Source organism: Microcaecilia unicolor, chromosome 7, assembly GCF_901765095.1.
Source record: "Microcaecilia unicolor chromosome 7, aMicUni1.1, whole genome shotgun sequence".
NCBI classification, from domain to species: domain Eukaryota; kingdom Metazoa; phylum Chordata; class Amphibia; order Gymnophiona; family Siphonopidae; genus Microcaecilia; species Microcaecilia unicolor.
This window is the reverse complement of record NC_044037.1, coordinates 252,305,841-252,329,132: the sequence shown is the minus strand read 5'-3', so window position 1 is coordinate 252,329,132 and position 23,292 is coordinate 252,305,841. Positions and strand designations below refer to the sequence as shown.

Sequence of the window (23,292 nt, the reverse complement as noted above, 5' to 3'; positions counted from 1 at the left end):
AGTACAAATTATCCTCAGGATTAATAGCATTGTTGATGAAGAAATACAGTACAAATAGTGAATTACCGTTGAGATATTGCGTTGAGTTTGTCGAACCCTCCTCATTTCTGGTGTATCTAGGACAAAGGCAGCCTTGCCCTGCACTTGCTTCCGGAAGCTGTCTGAATAAAGAACCTGACAAATGAGAGAGAGGGGATTCAGTGGGATGGTGTATGGTTGCCTCTCATTCCTTAGAGACATGCAAAGGAGGCATAGCACTAACAAATGTGATAGGAAAGGAAGGAGGAGCAAACAGACAATGACAAAGCTGAAGCCATCGACTTTTACCAACCTTGAATTGCTGCTGCCTTTTATACGTTCAGAACCATTTTTACTGTCCAAGGAAGTTTGATATGAGGCGTACCTGTTAGAGCCAGGCATATTCACACTCACAACCTTCTTCATACTTAACTTTGCTGAAAAGTTACATTTATTTTATACAGTGTCTTATGGAACCTTGAAGAATGTTAGAAAAGATGTCAAATCAGTGAAACTGAAATCTAGTAAACTGTTCCACGGCGCTGATCCTGGAAATGCTGCAAGTTGTGCATATAACTTTTGATGTTTATGTGGCATGGAGTCCATTGCATTAAAAACAGAGTTTCTCAACCGAGTCCTCAGGACACACCTAGCCAGTCAAGTTTTCAAGATATCCACAGTGACTATGCATGAGATAAATTTGCATGCATTACCTCCATTTTATGCCAATCAATCTCATGCATATTCATTGTGGATGTCCTGAAAACCTGACTGGCTAGGTGTTTCCTAAGGACTAGGCTGAGAACCCCTGCATCTGAGTTAAAAGTAAGAATTCACTCTTTGCATGAAGTATGCTTGTCCCACACATACCTGACACGCACACATAGCTATAGATTATGACAAGGATTAAACTGTTAGCAAAGGGATTTGAGAGATCCTATTAGAAGAAATAAATTCCAGGTGGCTGTAGTATTACAGGGAGGTGAACGCTCACAGCACAGGGTCAGAATGGGAAAGGAAGCTTTAAGAGGTGCATCTTAGTGTGTGAGAGAGATATTTATGATTTAAATTATGATAACAATATTAAGAGTGAGATTAAATTTTAGTTAAATAGGAAAAGGAAACATATTTGTATGATGTTAAAATGTTATTTTAAGGAAAATTTTATTGTTTCCTAGCAGATACCGAGCTAATGTTTTCTTGATTGCGTTTGACTCTCTCCATCTCTGGAGTGACAGGAGCTGGAGTTGCTTTTCCCATGTCCTCTCTGTATGAAACCTATGGGATACAAAGAAGTATCCAGAAATCATTGAGAAGAATGTCATGAATGGATCAGGGTTTAACAGGGTGTTAAGACCACTCATTTTTTTTTTTTAGGAGGCAACAACAAAAAGGTTATTTGATGAAGCACTAAGGATAACACACTTGGGATAGTCCAAAGATTAAAAAAACAAAAACCCAAACAACAATTTCAAATAAAAAATATGGGATTTTAAAGGTTCAAAATCAAAAGCAATGAAGATTATATTTTAAAAAAAAAAAATGGAAAAACCAAAATAATTGAAGACACATTTAAAAATTCAGGATAAAATTAGAAGTAGAAGAATAGGGTGAAGACGTGTTACAAGGGAAGGAATTGCTTGTTTAAGCCGAATACCACACTAATGTTTTCTTGATTGCGTTTAACTCGCTCCATCTCAGGAGTGACAGGGGTTGATGTGGCTTTCCCCAAACTCTCTTTATACAAAACCTGTGTCACAGAAAAGTATCTGAATCAGAAAAAAAAAGAAAACAATCTGGTGTGTAGATTTGCAAAACATTATCCGCTGTAAGAGTGGGAAATGGTCTCAGATAATGATGATAAGGAAAAAGAAGACTATATTCCCTCAGTTCTTAAAAGTTTTAAGCCCTTAACTAGACTCGAGCTCAGTTCTATTTTGTAGGCTCTGATTTGGAAGAGACTCCTGCAGCTCCCAGGATAAAAACTATTGTTTACATATGGTTGTGGTTTGTGGCTCAAAGTAATGAACAAGAAGGAGGGTACCCTCAGTTTGCATGACCTCCCTTCGATAAAAGAAATTAGAAAAATGTCCCATCATGGATGTCTAGCCTAAGAAACGTTTAGGACACTGGCTCCCAAACCTGGTCCTGGAGGCACCCCAACCAGTCAGGTTTTCAGGATACCCACAATGAACACTCATGAGAGAGATTTGCATGCCGTGATGCCATTTATAAAATGTAACCCTTAAAGTCTTGACTACAGTTTATGTAAACCACTTTAACAGAAAAAGACAGTATCTGAATATTATTGCTGTGTTCATAACTTTTGGCCCCACTCTGAGAATGCTCCTGGCCCCCTTAAATTGATAAATTCTGGCCATACACCGACTAGCACATACAAAATGTATTTGCTGACCAGTGGGAACTTCTTTCAAGCATTTATTCAGTTAGCACCCATAATTGAATGCAAAAGTGCTTTTAAATATTATTGATCCAGGTATGTTTAGGGACTTGATCTGAACATTTTAAAAAAAGGAAAAATATTTAAAGGAAAACGGTTAAATAGTACTCTCTCCTCTTACTCTGATATTAAGAGGTCCCTGAACTGCTTTGGAGAGCTGGAAGAGAAGGAAAAATGACCCATGGAGGGCTGGAGCATGGAAAATGAAGAATTCTAGAGTTCTAAAATCAGAGCTTTACTCCCTGAATCTTTTTTTTTTCCCTTGCTGAGCTGATCACTGGAAGTTCAAAAACATGTACACTGACTCAGAATATCTGTTAAATTGCCACTAGAATAGTTAGGAGTATGCATTAAGAATGAGGGAAATAGTAGAAGAGCTTTCTTTTAAAGCAAGAAATATGGGACTCTTCTTCCACATGCCCAATTGCTCACCCTTGAAAAAATAACAGCAAAAATTACAAAATCAAAAAGCTTGAGACTAAGGGCTTTTTTTTTTTTTGCAAAGCTGCGTTTGCGATTCCGGTGCGGCAAAATGCGACAAAGCCCATAGGAATTGGATAGGCTTTGCCACATTTACTACATGGGAATCGCTAGAGTGGCTTTGCAAAGAAGCCATATAGTAGACTTAAAAATAAATACAAAATTAGTGCATATTTATTTAAAGAATGTACCGAGCTAATGTTATCTTGATTGCGCTTGACTCGCTCCATCTCTGGAGTGACTGGGGTTGGGGTTGCTTGCCCCAAACTCTCTTTGTATAAAACCTGAGAAATATAAGAAGTCTGCAAAATCACAATAAAATCTAAAAAAAAATCAGTATTTTTAATTGTAAAAAGGTAAATTAACTGCAAAAAAATATAAGTATAAAAAGTTACAAAAATATTTCATTACAAAACAAGTTCAAACTCAGATAAAACCGTGAACACAAAGGACTGTTAGCAAATAAAACCATGGGTATTAAAAACAGGAAACAGGGATTTTAGATAGGATAGGTAAAGGGAATAATCAATCAAAACCAGGAAGCAGGAATAAATGCCAAAAATGCACAGTATACACTTAATTGTTCAGTTATAAAACTACATAGCTGAAGTAGCAGTGGTTCAGGGGAAAGATTTCGTTTACGTGCAAATATGCTAATAGAAGAAATACATAGAAAATAACCAGCATTGCACCACAGAAAGACATCTGTGAGTTGTATTCATATAAAGTATTTTATATATTGTTTCCAAAAGTTGAAAACCTCAGTTGGAAAGAAAGTGATATCAGAAAATGAAAACTGACTTCTTCCCCTCTCCCCCAAGCAGAAAAATCTCAACAGTCATTGCACCTAGTGGTTTCTCGGGAGAATAATGCCCTAGAAGACAAAAGTGGAGTGGAGCACCAGCCTAGTGGTAGAGCACCAGCATGACTGCCAGCAAAATCAGGTTCAAATCCCACTGCTGCTCCTTCTGATTATGGGCAAGTCACTTAACACTCACTGCCTCAGGTACAAACTCAGAGACCCCTTCTACAGAAAAAAGTGTTAAGTTTTGGGCTTAATGTACTATAACACAGGATTTGAATGCATAGCAAGCCCAAACCTAAAGTTGCATCAGGAAGAGGCATTCCTACTATTTTTTTTATCGCAGGCAGTGCATTAAGATTCAGATTATATGTGTAACTGCTCTGATTTGCATGGGAGCACTTACTGCCCCCTATTTAACTCTGCATTAGCCAGTTAGTGCACAGTAAGTGTAACACACTAGTTGGCTAATGCTTCCACGTCCACTCTCTACCCATGCCACACCCCTGACAAATTCAGTAAAATGCGGTTTATTTATTTATTTGCTGCACTTGTATCCCACATTTTCCCACCCATTTGCAGACTCAATGTGGCTTACAAAATGTTACAACAACATTCACATTAATAGAATAAGAATTTCAGAATATAGATGCAGATAAGGTGCATAAGAATATAATGCATGGGAATAGGCAAACTACCACAAAATCCCTTATGTGGTCTTGCAGTAGACTGTTTTGGGTGCTAACCACGGCATCTGGCAAGTAACCACCTGGACAATTCCCCCTCACCAATTACCCTCTTGACAATTGCCATCTAGGTCAAATCCTCTCTGACCCATTTCCCACTTTGAGGTGTCAACTCCTACCTGCAGTAAATTCCCACCTGATATTATAGCTTAGTCCGTGCTACTGCTTACATTTTTTATGGCTTGATTAGGATATCCCCTGCAGGTTTTGCACCTATATTGTCTCCTATATTTTTTTAACATTAAAGTTGCCAAGGTATAACTCATAATCTTACTTTTTAGTACATATGTTAAATTATTGGCCTAAGAGTTGATTTGTAACTTGATATTTATTTATAATTGAGTATTCATAGTTGGATATATGTTTGCAATATTTAAATAGGTAACATTCTTTTTTTCCATAGATTTACACTGTGTAGAAGTATATTTAGCAAATATTTATTTATTAGGATTTATTTACCACATTTTTGAAGGAATTCACTCAAGGTGGTGTAGTAAGAATAAATCAAACATAAACAATAGACAATCACAGTAGTAAAAATAATTCAAATAAGAATACAAAGTATGATAGTATACTACTTACAATGTCAACACGATACGTAATAAAACATTTTCATAGACAGTGTAGGGTATAAGCAAAGATAGAACATATAAATAGGTAAGAGAGTAAGAGGAGTTAGAAAATAAGGGAAGTAATTTAAAGAAAGTTGCACATGAGGTGAGACAGATGATTAAATATCATCTCAGGATAGGAGTGGATAAATATGTCCTGCTGCAGTATGTGCAGTCTATGTCGCTCCTTGTGTGTGTATGTGTGTGTGTGAGACTAGTTACTTCTTCCATTAAAGGCCTGGTTGAAGAGCCAAGCTTTTACCTGCTTCCTGAAATATGGAGGGGAATTGTCCTTGCCGGATGGGTGAGAATTACTTAGGGGGAAATTGGCCTAGATGACAATTATCTAGAGGGGAATTGGTGGGTGAGAACTGTCCAGTGGGAATTATCCAGGTGGGAACTCACCTAGAACTGTGAGTGCTTAATGTCCTTTAGCAGAATGGCCCAATAGATTTGAAGCCCTTTGGGGATGGAAATACCTAGAGTACCTGAATGTAACTCACCTTGAGCTGATATTGAAAAGATGTTAGCTAATCGAAATGACTAAAGCAGCGTGGTTGTTTTCTATAGGAATGCTGATGTTAATGGACTGGGTATGGTGAATAAAAACCCCCAAATCAATTTACTGAACATGCAATACTGTTTTTTCCTCATTATGCAAGATGGGAAAGTTCAGTAAATATGGTTATTGTCTCTTTTAAAAGAAACATTCAAAGTTGAATGCATTAAAATATATTTGTGCATCAACAGTCTAAACAATAACCACTCAATATTGCCAGTCATGGCCAGCTTACATTGAGGTGACCAGATACCTCAATGTCACAAGAGATAGGCGGAGCCAACAATCAAGTTGCATGGGCTTGGGGTCAGCATTTCTTTAAGAAAAGCAGAACTATACATCCATAAATAAAATAGGGCAGGGTGGGCAACCTTGGTCAGCGAGGCCCACAACCCAGTCGGGTTTTCAGGATTTCCCCAAGGAATATGTATGAGATCTATCTGCATACAATGGAGGAAGTGCATGCAAACAGATCTTATGTATATTCATTGGGGCATTCCTGAAGATCTGACTGGGTTACAGCCCTTGAGGACGAGGCTGCCCACCCCTGCAATATGGGTGGGCAACTTTGCTGTCAGACTTAGGCAACTTTCTGTCTCTATGGCATCAATTTACTTGGGTATTCAAGATATTCCTAATGAATACACATAAGAGGTTTGCATGGCAGCCCACCCAATGTATATTCATTAACAATACCTTGAAACCCAAGAAAAATTTGATGTTATAGAGAAAGGAGGCTACCTAAAATGGTCAGCGAAGCAGTACTGGATTTACCTTACTGCTGTTCTTTTTAAAGAGACAGTAATCTGGTGTTAATATTATCTCACCCCTATTACAAAACACCTTTTCTTGGTTAGCATGTAATTCTTGTCATTAGGAAAAAAATTGTTTTGCAGTGTTAATTTTGTTTCTCAAGTGAAATACCGAGCTAATGTTCTCTTGATTGCGTTTGACTCTCTCCATCTCTGGAGTCACTGGAGTTGGGTTCCTATCCCCAAACTATCTTTGTATAAAACCTGAGATAAGAAAAAGTTCGAAAAGAATAACAATAAATACAACACTGTATTTTTATAACATCTAATATCCGAGAGGGTTCATGTCTTATTCCTATTCCTTTATGACACTGTCTTAGTGTCTCACTTGGCAGACATGCATCCTAATTTGTCTTTTTGTTCTACTCTAGAAGAAAAAAAAATAGATGGATTCAGGGACTTAGAATCTTCAGTAGACATGTTAGCTGAACCCCTAGTGCTAAAAAATAATCCACAATGGACACGCTGTCAGCGAAAGGCATTGTGAGGGGAGTTAGTGCTATTTGAGGCATTAGCCTTGTAGAGGGTAATTTTATGACAGGACGTCTAGGTTATTAGGTCAGGCACTTACTTTTAGCCTGTTTTATAAACACACAGGGTTGTTTTATTAAATTGTGACACAGTCTGGTTTTAGCTCAGGTTAACTCCGGTGCTAAACCCAGAATGAACATGGCATTTTTTAGGGCTCTTTCTCATGTTTGAATTGCAGGTCATGCACTAATATTCCATTAGCGCATGGTAACTACAATGAATTAATGTGGGAGCACTTACTGCCTCCTATTTAGGAGGTGCTGAGAGCTCTGTTATCTGATTAGTGTACGCTAATTGTAACGTACTACCCACATGCTCCCGGATTCTATATAGTGCGACTATAGTTGTGCATGCAAATACAGTCGTATTTTATATTTGCACATGCAACTTAACTAGTTAACAAGCCAATCAGTGCTAATAATTGGCAATTAACAAGCAATTGACACTAATAGGACATAATTAGAATTTACGCACATAACTAAGTGTATTCTGTTGCATGAAGCACCTAAATTCTAAGTCGCATAGTTGAAAAGGGGTCATGGCCATGGGCGTGGAATGGGTGGGTCATGGGCATTTCTAAAATCTATGCACACTGTTATAGAATACACCCACTCCACGTGTAATTTAGGCATCTGCATTTACACCAAGTAAAACTTGACATAAATGGCCGCAACTAAATTTAGTCGTGTCAACGGGTACTTGGTGTATTCTATAAACCAAGTGGAAATTTAGGCTTATTCTACAAAGTACGCCTAAATTTAGGTGTACTTTATAGAATACGCTTAGGCTTTTTTTCAATTCGGTGCCCATAATTCTATTAATTCTAGCCCATAATGGAGGAATGCCCACTCTCCACCCATGATATACCACCTCCCAAAACATTTTCAAAGAAAATAGATAACAGGCTGATTAGCAGGTGCAAACTGGCAAATTACTGCAAAATGGTTTAAAACATTCTGTAGTAGCCTGTTAGCATGTGTTAACCACTTGTAAGTGTACAAGTGCTTGATACATGTGATCACATGTATTTTATAAAATAAATGCATAAATCACGACTATGCACATATTTTGCCCAATCTTTACCCCTGAGCACTCCTACTGTACAAGTATGCATTGTTTTGCAACATGCGTGCTTTTAGGTGTGACCTAATTTTATGAGAGCCCATTTATGCATATGCAAAAATAATTTATAAAATTACCCTCATTGACTGTTTTGAACTATAATGACAGCCTTTTGCATGGTATCTAAGCAAAGCTGATATAAAATATAACACTTTAAAGGAAGGAAAAGGTTTGTAAGGAGTGCACAAAATGCTTATTGCATTATAGGAGAATTAAATTTTAAATAATAATAAAACATTAAAAATTATAGTAGTATGCTGACAAGAGGTAGTGTTAAAAGGATATATATTTTTTTGTAAGTTAAGGGTTCAGCTTGATTGTAAATGGTTAAAAATTTAAAGGGGGCACTTTTTATAAAATACCAAGCTAAAGTTCTCTTGATTGCGTTTAACTCTTTCGATCTCTGGTGTGATAGCTGTTGACGTCCCAGTACCCACGTTCTCTTTGTACAAAACCTGAGAGAGATTTAAAAATGTCCCAAAAAGAAAAAAAATACATAAAACATAGTGATGATGTTAAAGAATCCCTAGCATCTAATTTCTCTTTCTTCTCTAGGTGACTGAACAGAATTGTAAAGGTTGAATTTTATTTTTGTAAAAGACTGTACTGTATATGCAAAAAAATATCTTTTTAAGTTACACATTTGAAATTAACTGTCAAATATTTATTAATTGAAGAAATTAAATTATCATTAATCGACTTGAACAATCTAATTTGTACAATATGCTAGGAAGTGGCTGTTATTTTCCAATAGAGCACACATACACTACCTCTATGTATTCTATGCCTGATAGCTAGGAAGCAATTACAGAAAGTACTTATTTTTCCCATCAACAAGCAGGACTGAGCTAGGCACACAAGTGGGTGATGCCATCTTACAGTTTAGTGCAAAGTTCTGTGCATGTGTGGCCTTTCCCATGAGCAGCAGTCTCCTCAGCTCCACAGTTTTGTGTTTTCTGCTAGCAAAATAGACACAAAACGAAATTATTTCGGGGGTCAATTTCTCCAAATGGGTCAGTTTTGTGCATACCACAACATGAATGAACCTTTCTCTTAAGCCAGGGTATTTGGAATATTATCTCAGTCTCTCGAATGCATTATTACCATTAGTGCTCCCATATAGTTTCTCTGATGATGTTTGTCATTTCTCGTAATTCTTTTCTTGTTGCTATGTCATCTAAGTTGGGCTTTCATCCATGCCTGAAATGTGATAGAAAACTTCAGAATTTTGACATGCACACCAAATGCCTTTTTTTTTTTTGCCTTGGTCCTGAACATGACCAAAATGAATGAAAACATTTTGCTTGCATACCACCAAAAATACAAAAAGATCATCTCAATCAAGTCAGAGAGCATTTGGATGCCAAAAAGAAAGTTGTTGTTGGAAGAGACTTGCACAAAGGCTTCCTCTGCACAGATCAGTCAGTCTTCCACGGAGGCTTCAACCTTTCAACACAGAGGATCAAAGAGTCCAGTTGCCCAAATAGCAGAGATTTCTTGAGTGCCTGCAGCTGCCTGAGTAGAGGTTGATTGCATCAGCTTCACCCAAAGAGCTAGCTAAGCACAAGCAGACCAGCATAGATTCTCCTTCTAATGAAAGGAGGCTCTTAGACTCAATCTTTGTGCAAAAGCATCAGTGTGGTATCAATGCCTCTTCTTCTGTGGAACCATCTGGTTCTGTGCCAAGTTCTTTCAGTGCAGAACATCCTACTACTGATCAATAATATGTCTGCTAAGATACAAATGTTAGTTACAGTAGTAGCTGACTGTTCTTCATTGACATCTTTTCAGCTGCTTGAGCATTCTCACTCCTTTCTTCAAAGGATTTATGAAGACTTTGTGAAGGGATATCTTAAATTTGCATAAGATGTTCATTCTATATTACATTTTAATGAACCATCTCACTCCTTTGGTCTTTTGCCTGCACAAAGAGCTTCCTGTTCAGATCTTATATCATCTTATTTTCTTTAGCCTTGGAGCACAAACCAGCTCATTCCCTTCCTCCAATCTCTCTGGAGTCACTTCTATCTAAGTGGAAGACCTACTCAGTCCTTTTGATATACAGATACCCTCCACTGAACATGATAATCTATATGTATCCCATCTAACCCTTCTCTTCCAATTCCAAGGAATGAGTCCCAATGTGAGGATACTTCATTCATACCAAAAGTTGGATGGATGAAGTGCTCTTCCCCCTTCAGCAGGAAACAAAGTCCATATCAGAAGTCTTTGGCCTTTTAAAATATACAGACAACAGTGGTGGTACGTGTATATGTTATGCTTTGGGACCAAATATTCAGTAGTCATGGAAGCAGTTGCCGGGTTTGGAACTGCAGTCCGAATAGCTGCAGGATGGTGATTTGGAGGATGCCGAAGGGAGTTCTGACCTGGAAGTGCAGATGCCCAGAGAAGCTCCTATGGAGGGGAGGGTTCCAGAAATGACAGGGGATTTGGTGGAAAGTGTGAGTATACCAAGTTTACCTTCTGCTGTAGAGCCATTTATTACTGGAACCTTTATTGAAAATTTCTCCTTTAGAGAAACTTGACACAATCACTTTGAATTCTCTGTGGGACACAAGAACAGTTTTACATATGTCAGCTGCAACTTTAACCTCAGTAGTGGTTGCTAATCAAAAATGTTTTTTTTGATACTTCGATGTCACTATCTCAGATTCATGAAAGACTGAATAAATTAAAGAGGTAAGATTATGAAGTTCAAAATGTGCAGCTTTCTTTGATTAAGGACTGATTGTTAGTTCATGGGAAACTTGAGGCTCTGGAAAATTCACAGTGTTATTTGAATCTACGTTTTTTAAATCTTCCAAAGTACCTGATGCTACCAGCTAAAGATTTTTTACAGAAATATATTGAAGTGCTCTTCTTGCCTAAGGATATGATTCCGCCTTTTGTAAAATTTTATTAAGTTTCTCAAAAGAACCTAAGACAGCCCTGAGGCTTAAATGAACTTGGTCATTTCTTTATGCCAACCCTCCAATTTCTCTCATACTGAGAGTATGGCAGCAATGCTGCTGTATAATGATTCCCACAATGCTCTACTAGCCTCGACAGAGCTGGTTCCCTCTCCTTCACAACCTTGTAGTTCTACCTCTTTGCAAGTTGCTTCATCTGGAAATTGAGAAGTCTTTACTTTCTACTCTTGATTCTCCTCAGCCAATCTAAGACATCTTTAAAGCTGTTTGGAAGCCTTCTGGAAGAACGTATACCTTAAAGTGGAGAATGATGCTGTACTAATGGCTATGATCCTGTCATGTGTCCTGCTATGATGATTCTACTATATCTATCTCATTTATATCATCCTGGGTTTCAAACCTCTTCCATCAGAATTCATCTCTGTGTATTGTTGGTTTACCATTCGTCAAGAGACAACGTTCCAGCTTCACAATCATAGCTGATTGCATACTTCATGAAAGGCTTACTTCATGTAAAACCTTTGGTCCAGAAGTCCCATGTACCTTGAGACTTGACTCTAGTTCACATGAAGTCTTCTTTCAAACTTTAGAAACATCTATCAAGTTCTTAATTTGGAAAGTACGCATTCTCATATGTATCACTGTACTTATGAAAGTTAGTGAGCTTCAGCCTTTGGCAACAAATGACCCATATGCCCAATTCCATCAGCACAAAGATGTCCTTCAGACACATCCCAAGTTTTAATTGAAAATTGTAATGCTTTTTCATCTGAATAAGTAATAGTGCTTCTGCACTATATGTCTGAAAACTTATTCCAACATTCAAGAGAAGGCCCTTCATACTCTAGATTGAAAACTTGCTCTTGCCTGCTACTTGAAAAGAATAGCTTCATTCAGGAAATCAACTCAACTATGTGTTTCATTCGATCCAAAGAGAACTAGAAGGATAGCTGTGCAAAGGAACCTTATAGCAAACTGGCTGCTCTCTTGCATACAACTCTGCTATCAACAATCGCAAATCCCTTCAAGTTCCAAGGTTAAATCTCATTAAATCAGAGGTACATCAACTACAGTAGCCCTTTTGAATTCTGCCTCATTGACTACAATCTGCAAGTTAACTACCTGGTCTTCTCTTCATACTTTCATTGCACACTACTGTTTGAACCAGGCTTCAGAATAGGATAATGCTTTTGGTCAACAAGTGCTGGTCAACCTGCCATTGTCACCTGACAACTATTGAACTTGACTGTGTGTTACTCTAAGTATTAAGACAACACATTGCTGAGTAGCCCTAAGCTTGGGAGTCACTTGCTTGTGTGTCTGACTCAATCCTGCCTGTTGACAGAAAAAGCAATGTTGCTCATCTGTTAACTGGTATTTTCCATAGACAGCAGAACTGATAAGGCATACAATTCCTCCTACCTTTTCAAGAGTTTGCTGTATTGAGCTTGGGAACTAACTATTGAGTTGAGGAAACCCCTGTATGTGGGAAGCACCATGCAAGCTCAGAACTGCACACTGTTGGCTACAGCTGAGCAACATTGCTTTTCTTAAAGTCATTAAGAAGGTGTATGTCACTACTGAAACTAATGTACAATCACCCTCAGGATTATGGGTTAAGGCAAAAGATTAAAAGGTTTTATTTTTCAAGGTATAGTTAAAACTTGACACAATAGTTTCACGTGATAGGGACAAAAGGCTAAATTGGCCAGCTGGATTAGACTAGCTACCCTAATCCCATAGCTACCCTAATCCCATAAATAGAGGTTGCTTCACTGAAACATTCTTCTTCCTTCTGACTCTGTGGGACAAAAAAAACCAGGCTCATACAGCTTAATAAAAAGTTTGAAATCAGATCATAGCCATAGGCACAGACTTCAGAAACCAGGCACTGTAGCCATTAGAAGGATCAGACTAAGTGAAACACATAAGAAATTAAAACTTTTGGGTTAATAACAATTTAAAATACATTAGAGGCTCAGTTCAAATCTTTATCACTAGTGCTCATCTTCCACAGACAGGTGACACCCTAGGCCAGAGGTAGGCAACTCCGGTCCTCGAGAGCCGCAGGCAGGTCAGGTTTTCAGGATATCCACAATGAATATGCAGGAGATAGATTTGCATACCATGGAGGCAGTGCTTGCAAATCTATCTCCTGCATATTCACTGTGGATATCCTGAAAACCTGACCTGCCTGCGGCTCTCGAGGACCGGAGTTGCCTACCCCTGCCCTAGGCAAACCCTCAGCCATGCATTCCACCTCCAGGACAGCTCAAAGCTCTTCCGCCTCATTTTTACCATCTCCCCTTTCCCATCCATGAAGTGTCCAGCATCTCCCCTCCCCTTCCAGGGCAACACAATGTAGGGGATGGTGCAAACATGGCAGTCAATGTTTCTAAACAAAGCTCAGTGCAGCCAATGTCAGTCCTTAAGTATCTGTGCATGCTTAAGGTCTGTTGTGCCCCACCCTCTCTGAACTTCTTATATCGGAGGGGGTGGAATGCGGCAGGCTTGAGTTGTGTACATGACTGAGGCTCCATGCCTGTTGTGCTGGTGAGTCCATCCTCACCCTCACAACCTGTGCTGCTCTAGGAGGATACCTATTCTGCCTATGAAGTGGAAAAGGCTAAATGCACTTTTTTTTTTTTTTACTTGACTGTGTACTGCAGTTAAATCTCTTCATGTTGGAGCTATATATAGACTGACTCTAGCAATTTGTGCAGTATCTAAGGTGAAAAGGGCATAAAACATGGATCTAACACTACAAACAAAGGAAAACAAGGACAATTCAAGAAATAGACTCTGGGATCTATATGCAAAACTGTGCCTCCTGCTCTGCATTTGCAAATAAAGTTTTCTGAGTACAAATTAACAGCACACAATAAGAATATTAACTTCTAGCTATGAAGGAATATTAATATAATAGAGTAAATATGAATATTAGTTTTTAATGACAAAGTTTAACATTAATTTTCAGCATAATTTCTTAAAAAGCTGTTCGGGTTAGAAAAGCTATGCAAATATGCTTAGAAAAATGGTAAAAGGATTCAAAAGAGTTACCTAAACAGTGCACATATTAAATCAACACCTACACCAGAGTCAATTAGATCAGTGCTTCTCAACCCAGTCCCCGGGGCACACCTAGCCAGTCAGTTTTGCAGGATATCCACAATAACTACGCATAAGATCGATTTGCATACCAAGGAAACAGTGTGTGCAAATTTATCTCCTGCATATTCATTTGGGTATCCTGAAAACCTGACCGATTGGTTGTGCACTGAGGACTGGGCTTAGATGTAACATACACCACTACACCCAGCAAGAATGTCTGTAATTAAAATGTTTACAGCTTTCAAAAAGGAAGGGTAACACCCAGCAGACTTTACGGGTTAAAAGCCTTTTTTTTATTATAGTGTTAATGGGTGTCTATTATTATTTCTTTTTAGAAATACCGAGCTAATGTTTTCTTGATTTCGTCTGATTCTCTCCATTTCTGGAGTGACAGGGGTTGGGGTTCCTGCCCCCAAGCTCTCTTTGTATGAAACCTGAGAAATATAAACAGAAGTGTCCAAAACTATTCTCAACAAGAAATCACTTTGATCCCTAACAGATATTGCCCTTCAGTGGTTTTTTGTTTTGTTTTTCTAATGTAAACATTTCTGAATATTATTTAAATAGAAGAAATATACTTTAAAAAAAGACCATGAAAAATTTGTTAAAACACTTCTAAATTAGTTTCTAAGCTAATTTGAAAGTCTAAGCTAGTTTTTAATCTCTTGGGCTAACAGTGCTACAAGTTCTGCTTCCTCTACTTTGTTCCAAGATATTTGTAGAATAAAAGCAAGATACTTGTGATTATAACAGAATCAAAAACACAGTAAACTGTTGGGTACTGAACAATCACTGTTACAGTTTAGTGTAAGTATACAGTGATAAGGGAAGGAACAGCAATTAGTTAAATGACAAATCTTTCAGGAGAGAAGGAAAAACAATTCAAAAGTGAAAGTTCAAGTGAATAGGGATCTGGAATAACATAAACCATATAAAAAACAAGGTACAGAAGGAATGTTAGATCTTTGTAAAAATGGGATACACCAGTTTTACAGGAATGTTTTTCAAGGCTCGATTCACCCAAATTGGGACTTAGGTACTTGTGACCTGGCTTGGCCACTGTTGGAAACAGAATAGTGGGCTAGATGGACAATTGGTCTGACCCAGTATGGCTATTCTTATGTTCTAGGATTAGTATATATGTGCATCTTAAATTTGCATATGGTATCTAGGTTGAAAAACAGACATCCAAGTCAGAGCATTCAAAATTTGTAATGTTTTTACAAAAGGCATGTTGAACACAGTCTTTTGTAAAATGCATATTGGCCATGGAAAAAATAAACGTACTTGGTGCAACACACATCAGAAGAAGCCTTTTTGCTAAAGAAAACCTACATCACTTGAAACTTTGTACATGCAAAAAGGGCCACTTTTGGGTAAATTGCACCGCTTACGTTTGTAAGTGGCAGAGTTTGCAAAACTGCATTTTAAGAATTAAGGCACTATGAGGCAAAACTGAAACTGTTGGCATTTAGAGGTGTTTTTTTATCCAGAGAGGCAAGCACAATTCCCCCTACAAACGCTCCTTCAAAGTCCAGGTCTAAACAAAATGTTAGTTGACACATAATGTCAGCACTGAAATTTTCCCAGCCATACATGTACTGCCATTCTAAAATACCAACTACATGTAGACACAGAAGGCCAGCCCAAGCCACATCCACAGCACATCTCCTTGAAATCTGTGCCACTAGTAGTGACTCTTCTAAAAATTTCTAGTTGTACATATAGCTCAATTTACATATGCAAATATTTTTTACACTTGCAGCCCTTCTAAAATTACCTCCTTGTATATCTAGTTTATAAGCCATTTCTGTGGGTAAAACATTTGACGCACAGAAATTGCCACCCAGATTATATGCATGTAAAACTGTGCACCAATGGCCTCTTCGTGCTTCTATCTACTTGGCATGAGCAGAGGCATTTGTGGGTGGGGTTCGGATAGGGTTTTCTTTTCTGCGCATAAAGTAACACAGGAAAATTGTGAATGCCTCAGAGCTAGTATAACTTTGTGTTAGAGCTTTCTGGGGGTGATAAGTAATTTTATAACATATTTACTATATGAAATAGGAGCGAGTTATGTGTATATGTACCACGTAGGATAAGGGGGCAAGTTTCAGGCAGCCAATCTAGGCTGACAGTCTGTGGGTACTTTGTACCTATAGACTTTGTACCTATTGTAAAAAAGAAAAGTGTGTATGTATTTTCTTTTTGACAATTGTCTATATACAGGGCTTGATTTCTAGGGGAGAAGTCTGGAATGCAGTCCCATAACTTCTTTCCAGGCTCCAGAGCAGCAGAAGTCTTCTGCTCCATCCCCCTCCCTTCCAGATAGCCTACAGAAAAGCAGAAGGGGTGGGGTAGGATGGAATGAGCAGAGCAGAGAGCAGTCAACTCTGCCCCCTAATCCAATAGTTCTTCTGTGGTTCCTGTTTCTGACCCACCCAGCCCCTTCCCCTGGTTCCACTTCCTTTTAGTCTACATAGGACCCATGGACTTTCTACCTGCTTCTTCTGTAGGCATATTGTTGCAGGAGAACAACATATGTAAATGTTAAAATCCAATCTACATAATATTGTTGTCCAACTACATCCTCCTCATTATTCCCACAGTAACCTTTCACCCTGATTTAGCTAAAAGTTCGCACGCTATGGAAGTCCAGACATAGTTTTTAAAAGCAATTTTCAGACTGTTAATTTACCTGTGTAAATCACCTTAAAAACTGGATTCTTATCACATTATGATAGGATAACCTTGTAGAGAATGTCTAGGTAGTAAACCAAACATTTAGGTCTATGCATTCATAAAGTCACTAGTATTTTAGAAAAGACTTGGCAAAGGCTGAACCTTTTCTAAAACCTACACAGTGCTACCAAAGTAATATATCAGAAGAAGCCATTTTACAAAAGAATATTTCCAATAAAAGAGCTGCATCACTTGAGGCTGTGCGTGTACAAGTAGTGATACATATATAAATGTTGATTTTGCTCCTTGTAAAACTGCACATCTCCAAAACTAACTTCTGGCATTTTGGGATGTTCCTGTACAACTGAAACATAAACATTACTCCTCCTTCAAGCTCTCCTCCAAAGCCCAGATCCAGATAACAAACTAGCCAACAGTTATGCATAGCATGAAGCAAGTATAAGTGCCTGAACGGAAATTTTTCTGGATAAACATGTATTGCCATTCTAAAATATGGAATACACATATACTTTGGAGGACTTTCCAAATCATGCCCAGAATATGCCCCACTTGAAAACTTTGGGTAATATGACATCTTCATAAAAGTAGTGTCTTCTTGAAAATTGCTACTTTATAGTTGCGTGCTGATTTACCTGTGTAAATAGCTTGTAACTCTTCTAAAATTGCCTCAAAACTGAAGGTTTGTTACAGTAAAAGTTTACATATTTTTTGGAAAAGCAAAAAGGTTTTAAATGGGTTGCAGTTGCTTCCACTGGAATCAATGGGAACTGTCCAAATGGGGCAGTGTTCCAAGTAAGACCAATTCTCAAGCTGGCGTAAATACAGATATGACTTGGGACTGATGGAAATAAATAAAAGGTCACCAATATGTTTGGGAGCAGATTGAAGGGTGTTAAAGTATCTATTGTGATACTCCTGCACTCTGAATATCTGTTATTTTTTCAAGCCTTGACAAATATTTGTTTTGCTGAATATATGATGAGAGCTCCTATTCACATTATTCCACTATTTACTTTGCAAAGGCCAAAAAGATTTTGGGTGAATCAACCCCTTGGGAAAGAAGGTGGCAGTCAATGTATTTCAAAGGTTAAGAAGCTCTTTGGATTATAGAGTTAATGGGTGTTTGGGGGTTCTTTTTAATATCAAAGTACCGAGCTAATATTTTCTTGATTGCGCTTGACTCGTTCCATCTCGGGAGTAACAGGGGTTGGGGTCGCTTGCCCCAAGCCTTCTTTGTACAAAACCTGAGAGATACAAGTATCCAAAGAAAATTTGACAATAAATGCACATATTAAAGACATAAACGCCTGGATGTTCAATGAGAAGCATTTTGTTTGCATTTCACAAACATGTTCTAGAACAGAGATTCTCATGTTGGTCTGAGATTGGCATGCATGTCTATCTTATGCACACTCACTGTGGATATCAGCAGGCTTGTCCAAACTATGGCCCTCAGGCCAGAATCTGGCCCATCAAGGACTTTTTTTCTGGCCCTCAGAAGCTTGGCAATTCTTGTGGTGCTTACAGCAGGATTCCTACTTCCCCGCATGATTCAGTTCGCTGCAAGCATGAGCCACGCGGTGCCGAAAGTTTGAGTTGCTCTCGCAGTTTAAATTCTCGTGAGACTTGAAACCACAAGACCTACCCAAACTTCAGGCACCAGGTGGCTCAAGCTTGCAGAGAGCCAAGTTGTGGTGGGGAAGCAAGAATCCTGCTATTTCTTCTGCAGCTGAAGCCAGGTGAGGGAAAAGAAACTGGGTGAAGGGTGGGGGTGGGGGTGGTGGGGGGTTTATATGAGCGAGAGAGACTGGGTGAAAGCTGGGGAGAGGATGATGCACTGTCTTATTTTGCCACTATTCGAAGGAGATGGCAAAATACAACAATGCATATTTTGACCCTCTGAACATTATAAAAGAGAAAATGAAGCCCCTGATAGAAAAATGTTGGACAAGCCTGAACTAGAGGCTACTCCAGGGACAGCTTGAGAAACACTGTTCTAGAAGTTGATCACCAGGGAGAGCTGATGCAGATTATTTTGCAAGCAACTGAATTCAACTAAAAAGGAATTTGGAAGCATTAACAGGCACAGTAGTGCGGCAGGAAACCCTATGTTAATTTTATTGCAGACCAACAACGTTTAGATCAGGTTATAAATGGTAAGGCACTTGAAAAATGTTAGAAGAGAAAGGAACAAGCAATTATTGAACTAATGAAATATAAATGAAGCAAAGGGTAATGTGTTATTCTGAAGGTGTGAGGATTAGAGTAATTTTATGTCTGGGAAATACCGAGCTAATGTTTTCTTGATTGCGTTTGACTCTTGCCATCTCTGGAGTCGCTGGAGTTGGGGTTCCAACCCCCAACATTTCTTTGTACATTACCTGCAGATTATAAGGAAAAACATCCAGAGAAAGACAGTCAGGGAGTTAAGTGCTTATATCTCTTTCTCTTGTCTGCATAAGAAAATATCAATGTGTTGGTCTGAAATTTTAGAATTCCAGTGTTTGTTGTATTAGAGAACTTTAAAAATGTTTCTTAGAAGTAACAGGAAAATTTTCACATGCAGTGGTACTGCCCTACAGTGTGTTGCAGATCACCGCATTGTGGTATTTTAACTTTTTCATTCTGCCTGCAATAGCCTCTCTTCCACCTTTTATTTTAACTGTCATATACAGACTCGTTCCAATTTTCATGCATGCAGCTACCTTTTCTGAAAGAGGATGCATCCCGCAGAAGACCTATTTAAACCTGCCAGCATTAGAACAGCAATTGTGTCTAAATGCTCTCCCCCTCTTCCTCCCCCTCAAAGCCTACCAGTGCCACATCAGGGCCAAACCCTGTCTACATTCAAGCAGAGAAATAGGATCCTCAACTGACAATCTTTCACCTGAAGAGATTATGGGGCTCATTTTCAAAGCACTTAGACACAAAGTACCATAGTATGTTATTTTGTGTGTCTAAGTGCTTTGAAAATGAGCCCCCAAATCTAGTTAATGCAGTGATCTTCAAACCAGTCCATGGGGGCTCCACCTCATCAAGCCAGGGAGTTTTCAAGGTATCCTTAATAAATATGTATGCAATATGCTTTCATCCATTAGAAGAGGTGTATGCAGATATATTTGATGCATATTTATTAGGGGTACTCTGAAAACCCAACTGACTAGACATGCCCTGAGAACCAGCTGAAGCACCACTGTATTAATATTTTGATGAAAAAGAACATTTGGCTTTCCATTATCTGATAGAAACAGAGAAAAATGAGGCAGATAAAGACCATATAGCATAGCCAGTCTGCCCATCCATGCCATCTACTATCCCTTCCTCATCCCACACTTTCTTGAATTCAGATAGTTTTCATCTCCATTACCTCTACTGGGAGACTGTTCCACAAATTCACCACCCTTTCCTTGAAGAATATTTCCTCAAGTTACTTCTGAGTCTACCCCCTTTTACCTTCACTCTATGTCCCTTAATTCTAGAGTTTCCTTTCAATTGAAAGAGATTCTCCTCCTGTGCATTTATGCCATGTTTGTATTTAAATGTCTCTATCATATGTCCCCTCTCCCGCCTTTCTTCCAAAGTATACATATTGAGATCTTTAAATCTGTCCCCATATGTTTTATGACGAAGACTACTGACCGCTCTCTGTACTGATCCCATTCTCTTAATATCTTTTTAAAGGTGTGATCTCCAGATTTGTATACAATATTCTAAATGAGGTCTCACCAGAGTCTTATACTGGGGTATCATCACCTCTTTTTCCCTACTGGTCATTCCTCTCCCTATGCACCCAAGCATTCTTGTAACTTTCAACATTGACTTTTCTACCTGTTTGGCCACCTTAATATTATTACATATAATCATACCCCAGGTCCACTCCTCTTTTGTAAACAAAATTCTTCACCCCCTAAACTGTACCTTTCCCTCAGGTTTTTGCAGCCCAAATGTATGACCCTGCATTATTCAGAATAAAATTTTAGCTGCCTCATGCTATTCACACCATTGCAGATTTTGGTATCATCTGCAAATAGTTAAACCTTACCAGACAGCCCTTCAGCAGTATTTAGAATACCAGCAGGCCACTCCTAAGAAGTAATGTAACCAGCACCACTCACTTCTATGGTGCTGTAAACACACCACATACAGAAAGTGATTCCCTAAACTTTTACAGTGTACAATCTCATAGATTCTGGTAATTCTTAGGAAGCTGCTGTGTTAGTGTTAGAAAATATCATCCACTACCGAGCTGATGTGCTTCTGTGTCTCCTTCACACGTTTCACTTCCGGGAGGTCAGAAATTGGGGTGCCTTGTCCAATATGTTCCTTGTACTTAATCTACAAAGTCACAAACATTGAAAAAAAAAGATCCACATTAAACATACCCAAGCATGTTTTCAGGTATGATGCAAATTCAAAGATATTTAGCCTATTTAATCGGTCAGAACGGATGCTGACCAGTTAAATAGCGCTTAACTGGCTATCCACCGATATTCAGCAGGGGATAACCTGCTATCCTCTGCTGAATATCTGCGACTAGCAGCTGGTGGATAACCGGTTATATCAAGCGATATAGCTGGCTGGCCGCCGATTTTTAAACCGGTTTTGGCGGTCGTATTTGACAGCGTCAAACCCTGGTATATCTTTGGCCAGTTTAAAGATAACCGGCTATGTCTGAATATCGACATAGTTGGTTATCTTCACACTGTCCATAAAATCCTGGATATTCACACCAGTCACCGGAGACAGCCTGGCATTGAATATCCAGGTTTCAGCGTGGACTGTGGGAGACAGCCTGGCTATCTTCTGCGGTCTGGATATCAGGGCCACAGATTCCTAATATGGGAGACATAACCTTATTTGTCAGATTGACCCCCCCCCCCCCTAGTGGTGCATTCTGCGGCCCCACTAGGGGTCAGGCACTACCAGTTTCACTGATGGTGGCAGTGAGGGAAGGACACTGCTGGTTGTCTCCCAGAACCAGATAAGCATTATTGGTATGGGGCGGATCTACTAACAGCAGAGGATCTCTGGTCTGGGGCTTCCTTGTGCCAGGTGCCCCAGCCAGAGTCGCCCAGGCCCAGGGCGCAGCCCTGAGCTGACTTAAAGATTCAGTGCTATGAGCAAAGTAAAAAGTTGCACTGGATTTTAGCACAGTTTTTGAACTGGGAACAATTTGGTATTCAGGATTTTGCATGCCCCCTTTAGTGCGGTGGTTTTACAGCTGATTTTCCTTTGCTAAAAATTCTTAGTGTATTGGGAATAAAATGTTGAATGGGAAAACCTTGAGTAAACTGCTGCACTGACAGATAGTGCTGCTTCTTGAATCAAGGCTTCAGTTGGGTAAAATGAGATTCGAGCTCACAAATCTTAGCTCATTTAATTCCTGATCACAGTACTAAGCATTAAGCCCTTACCTCCTCTTTCTTAGTAATGAATGCAGCTCATTTAGACCAGCAACATAATATTACAGTCTGCCTCCCACACAGCAGGATGTCAGAAAGCTGAAAAAGTGTCCATGTGGACACCAGGTGGTCTTAATGCTTGTCTACCCCTTGGAGATGTTTAAAATTTGCCCTTGGATGACCGGTCTTAGATGATGGAAAAGCACCAAGCTTTCTGCTGTGATCAAAACTGTTCAACACATTACATATTTGCTCAGCCTTAAATATTTTCAGTGTGATTCATGGAAAGCAAATGCGTACCTCCTCTGAAAAGCAGGACAATTCTTGGGGTTTTCAACAGTACTAATGTTGGAAACTCAAAAGTTAAGACATAAGAATATAAAGCCTGATGTTCCAAATAAAGAGTGTGAAGTCAAATTTTATACTACTCTATCTATAATGGGGTGGGAGGAGCCATAACACATGACATAAGCACAATTAGACTATATATGAATTAGGGAAGGCCATTGGTTATTTATTTATTTTTTACCAAAACGGATTATTTTTAAAAAAGGAATTAATTTTTGAATGGTGAGAAAATAAAGCATATAACAAAAGAGAGGGAAGGAAGTACAAACTAAAGTCCAAACAAAAAAAACAGCACCACGGGCCTTTAAAAATGGAACACAGTTCTTTAATGAATGAGTAAGGAATAATATATTGTAGAGGAATATATTCGAGTTATTCCCCAAGTTTTCCACGTCATCACTGTGACCCCTGACGCAGGTGCTAGTCACCGAAACACGGCCCGTGTCGGGTCTTTTTGTCAAGGCTCATTCATTAAAGAACTGTGTTCCATTTTTAAAGGCCCGTGGTGCTGTTTCTTTTTTTTGAGAAAATAAAGCAAACATTTTAGCATAGATTTAAGAACTATAGATACATGATATTGATTCTGACAGTCATGTTATAAAATCACTTCTTAGCTCTGTGTAGGATAACAAGGTAATATTAATTGAGGTGGATTA

The 23,292-nt window shown here is 38.8% G+C and overlaps 1 protein-coding gene across 1 annotated transcript in view; it reads right to left on the bottom strand.

Moving 5' to 3' along the window:
• The window catches only part of NEB (nebulin), a 424,680-nt gene that overhangs the window by 22,042 nt on the left and 379,346 nt on the right, over positions 1-23,292 (bottom strand). Inside the window, 8 exon segments of the mRNA XM_030209286.1 lie at positions 67-174; positions 1,204-1,296; positions 1,676-1,768; positions 3,151-3,243; positions 14,525-14,617; positions 18,038-18,130; positions 19,175-19,267; positions 21,129-21,221. Coding sequence (XP_030065146.1) covers positions 67-174; positions 1,204-1,296; positions 1,676-1,768; positions 3,151-3,243; positions 14,525-14,617; positions 18,038-18,130; positions 19,175-19,267; positions 21,129-21,221 — 759 coding nt within the window.